We start from the raw sequence: 16,845 nt of genomic DNA, 5'->3' as shown, positions 1-16,845 counted from the left end.
ATGTAACCGAAACTGGTCCTTACTTATTAAGCGAGTCTGCTGTAAAAATCTTGGCATTTTGACATTTTAGAGAGAATACTTTTTTTCTCTTTAATTTGTGATTGAGATCTTTGACATTTCAGCTCAAAAAGTTCACTATTTAGTCACAGAGACATTACTTCTGAACTTTTGTTGACATTTTATAGTCTTAAGGTAAGTACATTGTTACATATGATAGCTCTGATCTAGATTTCATATTATAGCCAGATTGTGGCTATGGAGCCTATTGTTATGTGGGCACTTACACTTTTTGGGGTAGAAATTATAAATAAGAAATAGAATTGCACTCTTTCTGTCCCCCCAATAAACCTAGGATATCATCTTAAATATTCCCAATACAATTAACCTAGAGAATGATTTTAACAGTTTCCATGGAGACCAAAATAACGTATGATAGTACTTTCCCAATACAATAAACCATGTGTATGATGTGAATAAAAGGAAAATACGCGCACACACTGTAAGTAGCTTGTTACTTTGTGGTTGCCAGAATGTACATGTATTCAGTGGATTAAATTTCAATGTAATATTTGAAGTTTAACAAAGAAAAAAGTGGCCAAAAAGGAAATGTATCGTTACGGCAAATGTTTTTTATTACAAATTGACCAAGTTGCAAGCAGAATCTTCTTTACCTTGCCAGGTCAGAATATGACTCATGACCATGTTTTAAAAAGGTATTGGGATCAGTCGTCTTAGCTCATTTTCTGCTTCATGCAGTGAGCTAAAAATGTAAAACTGACTTTTCAATAACCACTTTCAATTTGGCAGGAAACAAGAGGCTTTATCTGATTTCGGCTTTGTATAGGCACTGTTTACTGCTGTAGAATGTGGCATGTTTACCAGTTGTTGAAGGGGAGAAATCTGTGAAAATTTGAATGCAGTTTTTTTCAGGTATAATTTCCTCTTTCAGTCTGAGAACAGACATCAAGTTTTCTTTTGCTTGTAAGCATTCAATTCACATATACGATAGGCTACTGAGATCTTGGTGTCCGATTTGAAGTCCTCTCCAGTAATTTTAGAAAATAGTTCAGCTATGAATTTTACTTGGTTTGGACTTTCGTGGTTTTCAGGCAGATCTTTGATTTTGATGTTGTTCCTTCTACATCTTAACATGCAGCCAGTTTGTCACCGAGCACTTCTCATTCTGATTTTGCAGACTTTCATCAGCAGTGGATATCGATTGTTTAACTATTTCAATATAAGTTTTAAATATATTTGCTTAACATCTTCAAGCTTAATATTAATATTAATGATAATAATAATAATACATTTTATTTATATAGCATGGTTTCCATGCTCAAAGCACTTCACAGAATTTCAAAATGAACAACTGGGGAAAAAGTAGAAAAAATATCAAATTCACAACATTGGCCACAAAATAACATCAGTATAAAACACTAAATAAAGATAAATACAGAAACACAAAGTTTTGATTTTGTATAGCAGGCAATAAATCAGAATAAACAGAAAAATTAGAGAGGTAAACTGAAAGTGTCAGAATGTGAATGTTTGTTAAATTCCTTCCTGAACAAATGAGTTTTAAGTTGTTTTTTAAATGAATGAATTGAATCAGCTAATGTAATTAATTTATATCCCAAAATATATTTTATTTTGCAAAAAATTAAAGCCAGAAGAAATGAACAAGATGTAAATAAACACATATTGCCATGAAAATATGTATACTATATAGACTATACACTAAAAAAGGAAACAAGTTTGACAATAAAAAATAATATTCAAAGAACTATTTTTTCCCAATTTCCCTATTGAACAAAGCAAGTAAGCCTAACCAGACTTTAATATTGTCCTTCAAAGTATCTTTATGATGATGAAAAAAATTTTACAAGGACAAACCAAAGAAAATCTCCATTGACTAAATACTTTGCTCAGCAGTGGTTATTAAACCAAGACCTACATTACTTACAGCCTAACAAAGAAAGCTTTCACACTTGTCACACTACTTGCTTTTCAAAATCCTGTTTCTACAGAAATCAATATTGGTGGACTGTTTTGTAATAAGGTATTATAAGAAAAAACATCATTATTTGTATGAAACAAAACATCTTCCATACCATTGCTTTCTAACCTTTAACATAAACAGCATTTCCGAATACATGGATCAAAAAATGTAAACATAATGCTTATAATTACCTACTAATAACTTTATTTATACTAAAAGTTTTCTCCTACTTTTTTAAAAGCTCTGTGATGCCCTAAGTATGTGCATATTTGCTTAATGGTTAATCCGGGGTGACTTTTTATCATTATCATGAGTGTTTAAAGTAGAACAACCAGTCTCTGGTACTCTGTTTTTATCGGCTTCTTCAACAATTGCAGTGGTGATGGAATGGTCTCCTTTCAAAGTCCAAAGACATGATATTGTATAAAAAGAGTTTTCAATTTGGGGGAGGATTAGAGTCTGGGGACTGGGGTTATGTGTTGTGAAAAGTGCTGGTATGCATACATTTACTGCCGGTACTCTTAAGGCAAAAAAGGAAAAATGGGCATACCATCCTACTTATGGCAATGATTACCTTAGACTGTAGAGTTAATCTTTATGCTGCATTCATACATAAATCACAACAAAAATTTATCAACGTCATAATTGTCATTTGTTCTTTATTTTCCTACTTTTTCATATCTCTGCATTATTGTTAGTAGCCAGTTGTTTAACGTTTTCAAAATGCATACGTGAGCTTTCTGCAGAATGTGTGTCTGCTGATGCACATAACCACACGTGATTTTAAACTGGCCTTTTCAAAAAGCGATAGTTTTTAGTTTGGACAAGAAAAAAAACAGTGTTGTCATATGTCGTGCCGTATGCAAAATGCAATAACACAAACATAAATTTTAACATTAATAAAACAAAAGTAGCCAAAGCCTTACTGCCATCCGATTTCTGCTGTGTGTTATTTTATTATTATAGCATGCATTTTCTGCTGTGTTTATATAAATTCAATCATTGAAACAACAAAACATCAGTTTTAGGACATGTAAGCTATATGCTACTTAATTGCATGTGAATATTCCAATTTAGCTATATCAAGTTGAAGCCTGAGTGGATGAAGAATGCTCGTTTTTTTTCTACCCACCTCTTCGTTTTGTTTGTCTTATGGATGTAACTGTTAGCTTTGTTCGTTGTCTTTGTTTTCTTTTTCCATCTCCACAGTTAAACTGGCATATGTAGCATTGCATCAGAACGTAATGGACCATAAATCCCCCAACCACATGCTTCACTTTTGCAGAAAGTAACAAAGGTGGTTTCCTGATGTGTTAAATCACAGTAAAAATGATTCAGGAAAATTTCTATTGATTGACATATTTCCACTGGTGTACTGTGCACCACTACTCTAGTGCTCTTGTCATCATTTTTAAGCAGGTATAATTGATATGGTTTTATCTTTTGTATTTGCTATTTGGATTAAAATGGAGATTAATACTAGCAATCTTCATCTGTAACACTTACTTATACTGTACTAGCGAACCCGCGTCGTACCATACGCAGCATAATCAGGCCGCTTGTTTAATGATTTTTAAGCACAGGGAGAAAATTAACAATTGAAAAATCGATAATGTAATAAATCACCAAGAAAAGTAACATTGTAACAATGCACGGAACGAACCAACATACAATTGTCCATGACTGAAAACTGGCGGACTGTCGTCGCGCCTTCTCCCAGAGCGAGGGATCGGGGTGGACGGCGCTCAGGCGCGGAGGGCGGAACGGGAGGAGAGGGGAAGGACGCCCATTCCGCCCCCTCCGTCATGCTAGTCTGCTGATTTCTCGTTCAGTATGCACTGCCTGCTCATGTGCCCACCCCCAACTCGTCACCTGAGTCATTTTCCTCTTTGCACAGTCCACATGCACCTGTGAGTCACGTAGACTTTTCATTGTTCTTTTCGGTTTTGGCTGCTTTTCTATATGAAATCCACCAAGTCACCCGACCACGGTAATAGCGAGGGGGGGGAGGGGATGTGTACAAAGGGCAGGGACGTAATCAGTGCGAGCGTATGACCCACTAGCCAACCCGCGGTGTAGCATACGCCGCATAATTATGTATTGATGGGTGAACACTTCCTGAACGACACAGTTGTCCAAACAGAAGTGAAAACAAAATCGACCCCGGTGCATTCTTTAACTGCTTTGTAGCGCAGTGGTAGTGTTGCTGCTTTGCAGTAAGGAGACTGTGCAAGATTTTGGGTTTGCTTCCCGGTTCCTCCCTGTGTGGATAGCGCTTTGAATACTGAAAACACCGGTATATCAATGTAATGAAGTATTATTATGCGCGCGCGCGAGCCTGTATGTGTGTGTCGCTTGCTCGCTCGATGCACGTGTTACTGCAGGCATACCAGTAAGTGAATGAAAAGATGGAACTCTGGAGAGAGCAACATACAACTGTCCGTGACTGAACACTGGTTTTGGCAGATACATGCATATCTTTTTGAAAGTTTGGCCCTATGCCTTATTAATTGTCATCGCAAAGGCAAATCTAACAGGAAATTGTCTTCGTGTTAAAGTAAAAGGCAAATTATCCGCGACAAACAAACTGTTTTACACGTTGCATACCAACCCGCGGCGTACTATACGCCGCATAATCACGCTGCTTTTTTAATGTTTTTTAAACAGAGGGAAAAAAATGAACATTTGCAAAATCCGTAACGCTGCTTTTAGTAAGTGCAATGCACACGTGTTTAATTTGTCGTCCACTTTTTGCCAGCCGTCTTTTCTGGTTTGGGCTGCTTTTGCAGTGTTACCGCTTGTGCATATTAAATCTTGAAATCCTTCGAGTAACTAATTAACTAACTAACACCTACCCACCCAACTTGTGTGAAAAAAATGCGCCCGTTGTTTCATCATTTTGTTGCAGCCTGCATAATTCATTTAGTGTTGTGTTTTTTTTAAATGTGCGTTCAGATATCTCTGCACTCAGAAGCTTTTGGAACAAAAGGTGCATTGAAAGTCCTGTATGGAATGCATGTGTACAGGGGAGTATGTCTTGAAATGTTTTTGAGGAAGAGGAGAGTGAGCAGGTGACATCACATTAGTGTGGCGAGCAAGTGGGTGTGCACCCTGTGTGCATATACCGACAGCATCAAAAGATGTCACCAGAAGGTTATCACGTGTGTATTTGACCTCGTAATGCCCATGATCCAAAGGACCGCTAAAGAGCAGGGATATGGAGAGACGCTGGGCCGGATTGTAAACTCGAGGAGAGGCATGAGGACGTTCTTGGAAGTAAATGCTGATAGTAGCTGGAAGGATTTGGGACATTGCCATAATTTCTGCCTCGCCACCATAGACTCCGGACGTATTCATGTAGTCAGCGTATTGTTGAGCAGACTGTATAACAATGCCTCTGTGACTAACAACAACGGACACCACATCGCCGAAGTTATCCCAATGTTGGCAAACAAAGCCAACAGCCATGTTGCGAAGTTTGAGAGCAACATTTTCGTCAATGACATTTTTTCCAAAAAAAACCCGACTGATAGAAACAAACAGTTACCTGATGCAGGAATTTCTATAACATTGAAAGAAGTGTTGTTTCCATGAAATACATTTGAAGCGGTAGCCATGTAGGGCAAAAGAACTGTCAACGTGGCTCACAGCTGGATTTGGACAGCAGCACAGACTAAAGCGAGTGAATATGTGTTTGATGAGCTGTTAGAGTTGGCAGGCAGTGCTCTGAGGTGCGTTCCCGATCACGTGGGAGGAGGAGTAGAGTTTCTGGGTGGGGCTTCGTTGTTCCTTTCCCATGGTTTTCGATGGTGGATGCGGTCGGGTGTCATAACCGAAAAGAATAATGAAAAGTCAACATGGTTCAGAGGTGCATGTGGACTCCTAGCACAGACAAAAGGGACTAACTGGGTGGTCAGTGAGTTTTTGCGTCCGGGCACATGAGCAGGCAGTGTGAATGCCTAGAGATCGAGGGTAGACGCGGGCCAGGGGAAAAGGAGTGTTGGTGGGCGGGGAAACGTCTTCCGTGTTTCTGCAGGACCATCTAAGAAGACGCATGTTTGTCGCGGATGCGAATTGCTGTATGTAGCGTATAAAACAGTTTGCTATGGTGCGCGCGGTTCTGCGTCGTAACCGAAAAGTCAACGTGGCTCAGAGGTGCATGTGTACTGTAGCACAGACGAACATAAATGACGGCGTTTTTTCCGAGTCGTCGCGTCCGAGTTGGTGGGCGTGGCTCTGCGAGTTGTCGTCGTATCCAATGGTCTTAGAGTTGATGGCCGTGGTTCCTTCCTGCGTGCGCCATTGGCGTCTTACTTGTCGGCGGTTTAGTGAATCCACGCCCCTTCCGCCGTGCTTTCCATGGGTGGCTACTTGTCGGCGGCTTAGTGAATTATATATATTGATGGTTTGAACCTTGGCATCATCCATGTTTAACCCTTGATTAGAGATTTGAAACACCAAAAATAAAATGTGGTAGTATTGAAATGTAAATTTAATTATTTCTTAATTGTGTTAGAAAATTGAATACATCAGTAGTGTATTCAGAAAGTATATTAGTATATTTATATAAACCAAAATGTTAGGGAAAGGTGTCATTATGGCATCACCCGGTGAAATGAGTAGGAGCCATCTTCCCATTCACCCTTCTTGATTCTTATTAGGTCATAAACACTGCTGAGGTCCAGTTTCATACAAAATGGCATTATAGATCTGGTCTAAAATGGATGAAATTAGAGGGCGGGAACCATCATTCCTAATAATTTTACTTAATTCTCTCCATTTGATATACAGGCTAAGAGACCTATATTTCATTTTAATGAATAAAGAAACCCATTAGAATGTTCTAATAAAGCTATTGGCTAAATTCTCTGGATATAATTTTAAATGGCTTTATTTTCAGGTCTAAAGAGAGAAAAGTGCCATTCTTTAGGTAAAAGATCCCTGGTTAGCAGATCAACAGCAGAATCAAAGGGTTCAGTGATATGACAACATTAAAAAACTTTCCTTAGAAAAAACATTTTTTAAATTTTAATACTAAGCAGATGATGAAGAATGAAAGACAAATATTTGTTCTTTTCATTTCTCCAGTACAGTCAAGACAGTTGTTTTCATCTGGATTCTTACTCTCAAGTACTGTATTCCAGTTGAATTTAGCTTATAATTATGTAACCAAGGGTATTTCAGTATGACCTGCATGGACGAGGAATTCATAATCCAAAAGCAATGTTTTAAGATGAACTAATCATATTCTCACTTTCAGGTGAACTGTATGTTGTTTCTTTTATAGATGGCCCCTTCAATGGTCTGGATTTCTGCTGTGTTTTGTTGACAATGATGGGAAACTATTTTTTTATATTAAAAAAATATGAACTAATATGGTTTTATAAAGCACTTGGGTCCACCAAAGTTTTTGTATTGAAAAACAATAGCTTTTTTCCCTGTTCCACTAGAATCGTCATATTTTTATTTTTATTATGGCTGTTAGATTGTACTGTCTTTATCATGCAGTTTTCTCTTTTACTTTCAGACAGATTTGTTACAAGTTTTAATGCTAACTGCCTCCTCCTACAAATCTCAAACATCATGACTATTTTTTTTTTCTCTTATCTGGCAGACAATTTCTAAAAGCAGTTATCAAGGTATCATTATTATACTGTACCACCAAGAGTTTTTTAAAATGTATTATGTATTCCCTAAAGAGCTTTTGTTTCAGATTTAGCAGCCTATTAGTGGTCACTGTCTTTATCATTGGCATATTAAACATTTCACAAAATTCCAGCAAAAATTTCCTAAATTTTCACAGTACAAATTGGTGATACCAAAAATAGCAGAAGGAGTTCCAAGGCTGCCATAACAGAAAGAAGGCTATAAAAGCTAATTTGTATTTTTCTGCAGGAAACAAGCTTGGCTATAAATTAAAAATAGCCTGAACTGGCAAAATTGCAGCAGAGTGAAGCAAGTGCTGTTTTTGTACCAATTGTAATAGTTATAGATCTATAGATCCCCTAACCATAGTATTTTTTGGAAGATTTAACTACAGATTGTTTTTGATTAATGTGAAATTCTGATATTCTAGTTGTGCTTTCATTGGTATTCAAAATGTCAATTAAAGAAAGATATTACTCCATTCCTTTGCATTGCATTGTTTTCTGCATATGTATAGATTGCAAGATGAGTTTTAAATTTCTTTATGAAGTATTTTTGTAATGTTGGCAGGAACTTTGGCTGTGGAATATATGCAACAATCTAGTGCAGGCATGTCAAACACGCGGCCCGCAACAGAAATCTGTGCGGCCCGCATGACAGATCCTAGTTAGCACTGAACTTGTACAAAATGATTGATTCAATCACAAACGATAGTATTCTGCATCTTCGGTGTTACTTATTGACTTTTCTTACTTCTGCCTTCTGACAAAAGCACGTTTTCCCATGGCATTACGGTACCGAAAACGTCATCTGCTAGTATAGCCACGAGCCTTGACCAAAGTTAATGAGCCACAGCATCACAACTGAAGTGCTAGGCTGCAGCAAGGGTGACCTTAGGCATGTGCAAACTGTGCACCTGCACAGTGCCGCCAAATCCCAGGGGCCGCCACGCCAATATATATTGAATATAAAACAGAAAGAGAAAATAACGACACAGCTGACGGCAATGTGGCCAAAAAACATTGTTTCTTGTTAATTAGTATGCTGTATTTACAAATGTCGCTAGAGTCGGAGCAGTAAGCTATATGTAGTATTATAATTTTTTGCCGTAATGAGAATATCATGGGTCGCCACTTGGTTTTCAAGTTACGGACACGCGTATATGGAAGCGTGTCATGAGCATGAGGCGGCTATGCAGTGTCTGCAACGGATGTGGCCATCCGCTGTGCATAAGATACCATATTGACATTGCCAGGCGAAGGGGCCACCTATTCTTTCTCTGCCCAGGGCCGCCACGAGCCTAGAACTGCCCCTACTAAGGCTACACTACTGACTGGACACTGGGCAGAACTGACCATCACGAGTAGTAATAGCCCGCATATTTTCACGTTTTTTTGCTCTAGTTTCATGTAATTTTGTGCTAGTATTGTAACGAACAGTTAGTGCGGACTACAGCTGAATATCTGAAGTGGACGCGAGAAGTTGGTGAGTTGTTTATCAACATATTTTTGTGATTTTGAGTTTGTAAAATTCGTGTAGTTCAGGTGGCTTTTTGCATATCGGCTTATTTTACAATATAAACATTGAAGTAAACTTAGTAAAGTAAAATTTGATTTTTGGAGGATTTGTTTTCCAACTTGAATTACTGAGCAATGAATTCAGTGAGCATTTTCGTGATCACACAAACAGGGCATTGCGCTGTTCTCTTACAACGTTGAGAATGCGCCTGAGAATATCCAAATGGAATTGATTGAAGAGCAGTCAGATTCTATTCTGAAGGCAAAATACAACGAAGTTGGTGTGCCAGGCTTGTATGCTTACCTGCCACCCTCGTATGTGCAGATCCATAAGTTGGCATCGAGAGTACTGTCTATTTTCGGAAGCACTTACCTTTGTGAGCAATTGTTTTTGTTAATGAAAGCTACCAAAACCCCACATCGCTCAGGACTTACCGTCAAGCACCTTTCATCCCTCATAAAAGTTGCAGCTGCACAAGATTTCAAGCCTGATATTGACGAACTGGTTACTAACAAGAGATGCCAAGTGTCGGGACAAAAGAAATAAATCTCACACTGTAAGGCTCTTATATAAGCAATGAATATAATATAATGAATATCAATCATCAATACACTATATAAAAGCGGTCGGGATTGTGCTTCCGCCCCGTGAGTGCAAAGCGTAGCGGTATTTCGCTTATCACAGACTTACTACTTGCGACTTGCGGTACGAAGTGACGCGATGTGAGCAGAGTTCTGGTGCTCCCATCGTTCCCTTGCTTTTGTGCGCGATGCGCTGGAAAAATGGACAAAATTATGTCTCTGGAAATAATTAATATTGATTGAGTACAAATGCCTCACCGCGTAGTAAATATCAGGGGAGATGGTGCTTGCTTATTCTCATCTACAAGGGGGCTCTGCCCCCTGCTCGCCTACCCCCGGCGTTGGGTATCCTGAAATACATTAGTCGAGCTTGCTCGTTTTGGAGCCGTGCCCGCTTTGCGTGCAGCATTTCAGACGCGCGTTGTAGGCGCCTGCGTTCATTGATTTTATCCAGGCGGGCTCGTGTTTGTATATCCGTCAGTCGAGCTCGTTCGTTTTCAACCCGTGCCTGCTTTGCTTCCGCAGTTTCAGATGCGCGTTGTAGGCGCATGCGTCCATTGATCTTATCCAGGTTTTTTTTTTCTTTGGAATTGTTTCAATTTTATTATTTGCACTTTTACTTTAAAGCTTCATTAAAAAACATTTTTTTGGAGACACATTGTGACAATGCCCGTAAGTGAATATTGTTTCTGTTTCTCTAATAAATAATCTGAACTTTTGTAATGTTTGTCCCAGTGATTTATCGATTGTCATAGCAAATGCTATTCTGACGGTAAACTGTAAACATTTTAATATGAATGGCATGTGACGATCTTCTTTGGTGTGTAATGTTATTTGCGGAATATATACATTACCTTTCTTTTTTGCCTGTTAAAATTTGCATCGCTTCTCCATGATCATCAATATACACCTGACCGAATTGTGTATTGTTTGAAATTTAACTTGTTGTTGCTTTAACTGTTCCGGGACCACAGATTCTCATAGCGTATGGTCCATTATTGTGTAAATGCATGTTTTGTGCATTGAATGATGCAAATGCGAAAAGACTTTGTTGTTTACTCTTTGCCTTTTATTTCTCACCACTGATTTGTCCTGCTATTTTTTCAATTACTCCTGGCTCTGATGATTAATCACCTTTTGTTTGCGGTAATGCAATCTTTTCTATCTTTTCATGATCATCAATATATACCTGACCGAATTGTGTATTGTTTGAAATTTAACTTGTTGCTTTAACTGTTCCGGGACCACAGATTCTCATAGTGTATGGTCCATTATTGTGTAAATGCACGTTTTGTGTATTGAATGATGCAAATGCGAAAAGACTTTGTTGTTTACTCTTTGCCTTTTATTTCTGACCTTGATTTGTCCTGCTATTTTTTCAATTACTCCTGGCTCTGATGATTAATCACCTTTTGTTTGCGGTAATGCAATCTTTTCTATCTTTTCTTTGATACTGTAGCGACTGACATGATAAAATGTCACAAAAGTTTTACTTGAACAATCGCCGACTTCCTAACCCCAAACACAACTTTCTAGCACCCTATCTAACGCCCCCCCCCCCCCTTACCGCATCAATCAACACCCCGCTATCAGTCTTCCGTGCTGAACTCCACCCTCCCTCAATCGGACCTAACAGTCACTTAAAACCAAAAAGCCCTCAACCTGGCTGGGACACCATAATACTTTTGGATTTTACTGCTTTCATATTCTGTACCTTTCTCTGCATGTGTATCGCGCCATCGTTTGTTGGAACCTTTCAAATTCCACTGCTTTCATAATATCTTATCCGCCTTTTTTTTCTCTGCATCGCCTTTGGGTCTCTATTTTCCGTATTGTCCTTATGCGCTTTATATGTGCTGAGAGCACATGATCTGTGTGTACTACATGACTGAGTGTTTTTTGATGGGTGAGCTCTTATATGATGAGCTCGCTCGTCTTGGAGCCGTGCCCGCTTTGCTTCTGCAGTTTCAGACGCGCCGTGTAGGCGCCTGCGTTCATTGATCTTATCCAGGTGGGCTCGTGTTTGTATATCCGTCAGTCGAGCTCGTTCGTTTTGAACCCGTGCCTGCTTTGCTTCCGCAGTTTCAGACGCGCGGTGTAGGCGCCTGCGTTCATTGATCTTATCCAGGTGGGCTCGTGTTTGTATCGTTGAGCTGTATTGTGTTTGAATTCGGTGTAAAGCGTTCAGCGGTTTGTTCTATCCCAAGCAGCACATTATTCCTAACTTCACTCCGCAGTAGTGCCACACACAATATGGCGGTGACACCTGCGCCCTCCGTAGTAGTGCCACTCACAATATGGCGGCGACGCCTGCGCGTTTCGTACTATCTTTGTGGACCTGTGGGGCCGCCGTAGCCTCTTCCATTTGAATCCGGGCTGCAGCGCAGAATCCTCTTTTTGGCGTGGCTGTGTCGGTAGTCGTTAGCTATGGGTGCCTTGTTGCTTCATTTCTCATTCACGTCAGTTCAGCTGTTTCGTTTTTGGGCCGTGAGTCCTTCGTTCGCGGTGGATATGACTTCGATTGCAGTTTATGAGACGTGCGCTGTACGCGCCTGCGCAGTACGTTTCATGGTCCCATCGCCGTGTACCTGCATCCATGCCATCCGGTTTAGTTAGTAAACCTGCGTACATGCCATCCAGTTTACCATTCTCGGTTAGTAATATGGATAGCTTATTTAGTGCATGAAACTCCGTCTTTAGCGGTACAGATTCAGGCTGACATTGTACGACATGTTTTAAGTAATTGGTCAAGGTTTCAGCCATTTACAATGACGCCGTCAGGAATCTCTTATACAAATGAGCTTCAGTATCTCACTGAATTGTCAAAGTCTCAAACTTATGGTACCATTTTTGAGCTAATGGCAGCGGGAGAGTTGTTCCCCTATGAGTTTCAAGTATATTATTATGGAGTCCTACACTCCAAGTTTGGACAGGCACTCGAGGGGATAAAAAAACTTAAGTTTTCGGGAGATGTTATGAATGGGCACTTTGATGTTCTCATTCCCTACACTTACATGCCTGATGTACACATGGAGCGCACACAAATTGAGGATAAAAGTCGGTCGCCTTAAAAGGAGGGTGAGCCTAGTAATATAATAAGGACCTAGCTAAGAGGTTAAGACTCTAATTCTACACTGTTGTATGGAGACTGCATGGAAATAAATTGCTTTTTTTTTAAACTTTAAGTGTTACATTTTTTTTAAAGTTTTCAGTATTGGAAAGAAAGCTACAGTAACTTTGTATAATAGTATAACAGTCGAAGCGGCCCACCAATGGTAGTGAGTTTAACATGCCTGATCTAGTGTATTTTGAATTATTTGGTGTATTCTGATAAGTCAGAGGTTACCTTCTTGTAAGATCATTTACTGACCAGCAGGGGGATTCCAATCACTAAAATGCTGAACTAAAATAAGCTATTATTAAAAATATATATATTAAAATAATTGTATAATTCAGTGAAAAATGGTATATTGCCTAGATTAAATGTTTTCATGAGCATACTAACCATGGATTTTCACAATTTCTTTTGTAATTCAGTTTATACAGTTGTGATGTATCTGAAGAATGAAATGAACCGCAGAGATTTCTTTCTTACTCTACGCAAGCATCCAGTTGCACTTAGCTTGTATAGACAGGTATGATTATAATTAAAACTAACAGTAATTAAGTGCATTTCTTTTAAGAGGGCCATTAAAGCAACTGAAATTGTATTTTATTCATAAATTAAATGAAGACTTAACCACTATAGTTTTTTTGCATTTAGAATATATATGCTGACAGTGCTTTCTCTTCTGAATATTTTTATTTCACTTTACCAACAGTAAATAAAGATTGAACTGACAATAGATTGTTTTTTTTCTTGTTTTTAACATTTTATTAATTTTATTAGAATCAAACTACAATCCGTACAAGTAAGTCAAGTTTAACAAATCTAGGTTTGAAACTAATCAACCCCCACCCATAAGAAAGAGAGGCAGGCCAGCAGAGCAAAACTTCAACAAATGTAAATATATGTAAATAAATGAATAAAAATAAATAGAATAAAAAAGAGAGGAGATTGTTAAAAGTATTATATATGCCTTTGGTTGTATGGAGCCTGCACTTAATGATTTTCTAGTCATTATACTAATGTAATATATTGACTCTATGATTAGGACTTGACACATCATACTTAGCTGAAGTGATGTTTTAAGATGCTCACAAAATCTATGGCAAAGTATATCCACCAAAGTGTAAAGTGTTTGAGGAAATAAAATCACAGCTTACTAATCAACATGAATTTTGTTAATTACAAAGAACTATGTTATTTTCATTAAATTATCTGATTAGTCTCATGGGAAAAGAAAGAAACATAAGCAATTTACGTATGTGGAGGTAGAAGAACAGATCTAGTCGTGCACCACAGATTTCTTTTCAGTGATTAAATTATATTTTGCCAATTTCTGATAATAAGCAAGGTTTAAGCACCTCTTTCTTTTACAGTTTTCCTATGTATTTGCATGGGTTTCTGCCAGGAGATCCATTTTATTTCCGCATATCCCACATTGCCCTTGTGATGGCCTGGCATGCCAGTTCCTTCCTTGCCCAGGGTTCTTAGAGATTAAGCACTGGGAAAACAGTTAACAAAAATTGATACATAGCCCATGCTGTCATCTTTTAACAAAGTGGGGATCTCTGACGATTCCTTTATTTCATTACCTCTTTTGAGAGCCTATACTACACGGGTTCATTCATCATGGCAGGAAAGTCATCCTTTGAATAGTGTTGTCCTTTGTAGGTTAGGTGGGAGTGATGCTTAATAATCAGAAGTGGGTTAATGAGATGTATTGGTTATGAGGGAGATGGAGTGAACAGCCATATTATTTAGTGTGTTTGTGAAATACTGCTTATTTGCCTGACACACTATGACTTTTACTTCCATTTGAAGTGGTTGCAGCCCTAAGGTCAAATAGTGACTGTTAATGCTTTTTGATGATCCTAATCTCATCAATGTCAACATGACATTCATTATCCCTGAAAGGGAAACTCAGTTTGTCTTATAATTAACAATTGAATGACATAAAATATTTTGACAAAATGAAGAGAGTACACAGTAAAACAGAAGAAAAATCCTGTAAATGCAATGAGCATTACAGCCCACTTGGCATATCCAGATCTGAGTGGTGAATTGTTATTTGATTTATGTGCTAGTCATGTATTGTCCATGGTGAACACCTTGTTGGACTACAGTACTTATTGCTCATATGTGTACCTGTTTCCAGATTACCTTGGCCAATATGTTAGTGATCAGCCTTTGTACTTGCTGATCTTGAATTGCTATTTCATGACTATCTACTTCCAAAGTCCACCAGCCAGTTATGGTTTAATTTAAACAGTTCTACTGAAATTGTGGGTGAGCTGGTTTATTTATACTTTGTAAAATGACATAATATTTGTGCCTCTGTATATGCAATGTACCTTTCTTGAACTAAATTAGTTATATTTATTTTTACTTTATCAGCCAAGATATCACTGCAAAGTATTGACTATATTGTATTCAAAATATTTTAAAGAATAATAGGGCCTTTCTATTTACACCTAGTAAACATCATTTTTAGCATAATTTAATTTTCCTGTCTATGTTATGCATTAAAATTAAAACTAATTTTACTGTTTTCATACTTTGATGATGCAAAGGTGATAGCACACTTTTACAAATGTTATAGATGATTAGACAGATTAATGACCAGGGAAAATTGTGATCTTGTATTTATTTTCAATTTTGTATCAGTTTTGCAAGCACCAGGAGCAGGACACGCTTAAAGACCTTTATAATCAGGAAGATGACCATCAAGAGCTGGCCAACTTTTATGTGCAAGAGAGCTACCAAGAAGCAGTGAGTAAGCTATATGATACTGATTATTTCCTATTGCAGCTTTTAGAGGATTTGTTTAAACACACAAATATGATTGTTTATTCAGTTCCTTTTTTCCATATTAAATCACTTTCACTGTCATGCCCAGTGTGATAATAAAGTAATTACAAATGCAGCACAGAAAAAAATAAGAACAACATAAACACACAACATATTGCTGAAACATAATTATATATATATATATATTGTGGGACATGGCCTTTTATCCCGGCCAATACCCCCAGGCCGCCAGGTGGAGCCCTGCCTGCAACATAGAGGTGTGCCGAGTTCCAGCAGGGCATCATGGTCAGTGGAGTTTTTCATCACAGCCCTGCTGGATACCATGGGGGGATGCTGCAGGAAGGCCCAGAGACTTTGGTTTCACCTATAACCCGGAAGTGCGTTTTAGTCAAGGCGACAGAGCGAATGACACACTTCCGGGTTGAAGAAAAGAAGCTTTTATCTGACCCAGAAGTGTTCACAATCACATGGACAGAGAGAGAGAGAAACACTTCCGGGTCACGGACTATATAAAGGACTGTGAGAGACCAGAGCGTCGAGCTGAGCTGGGTGGAAGGGTGGCAACGCGTCTGGGAGTGGAGGATTGTGATTATTATGGTTTATTGTTCAAATAAATTATATTTGGACTTTTACCTGGTGTCTGCAGTCAAACCTGAGGGTTCAAGAGGATGACAGTGCCCTCTATCTGTCACAATATATATATATATATATATATATATATATATATATATATATATATATATATATATATATATATATATATATATATATATATATAAAAAATACTGTGACAGACAGCCAGCTCCCCTTCAATATATGTTCAGGGCGAGCAGCCATCGATCTCCCCCAGGGCTCCATGGGAATTGGAGTTTCATGCAGCCCTGTTGGGTTTATTTGGTGTGCTTTGGGACTGTGTTGGGACTGTGTTATACCTGAGGGACACGGGGAAGACGTGGGCTCCAGGGGAAGAAAATAAAATCATTTTTGTTGATTTTAACGTGCTTCCGTTGTCAGTCTGTGTCGGGTCGGGCGCATATATAGCACCTTTCACTATATATATATATATATATATATATATATATATATATATATATATATATATAAATAAAATATACTAGCTGTGCAAGACCGTGCTGTAAAAAGCCTGGGGTAATTGAAAGGAAGACACGGACAGACAGACACACTTC

The 16,845-nt window shown here is 38.4% G+C and overlaps 1 protein-coding gene across 1 annotated transcript in view; it reads left to right on the top strand.

The window, feature by feature from the left end:
* vps16 (VPS16 core subunit of CORVET and HOPS complexes) overlaps positions 1-16,845 on the top strand; it is a 118,009-nt gene that overhangs the window by 75,385 nt on the left and 25,779 nt on the right. The window contains exons 18-19 of the mRNA XM_051931057.1: positions 13,282-13,379; positions 15,515-15,619. Coding sequence (XP_051787017.1) covers positions 13,282-13,379; positions 15,515-15,619 — 203 coding nt within the window. The remainder of the gene's footprint in view (positions 1-13,281; positions 13,380-15,514; positions 15,620-16,845) is intronic.

The sequence above is a fragment of the Erpetoichthys calabaricus genome, chromosome 8 (assembly GCF_900747795.2).
Source record: "Erpetoichthys calabaricus chromosome 8, fErpCal1.3, whole genome shotgun sequence".
Classification (NCBI taxonomy): domain Eukaryota; kingdom Metazoa; phylum Chordata; class Cladistia; order Polypteriformes; family Polypteridae; genus Erpetoichthys; species Erpetoichthys calabaricus.
This window is presented reverse-complemented; position numbering and strand designations above follow the sequence as displayed.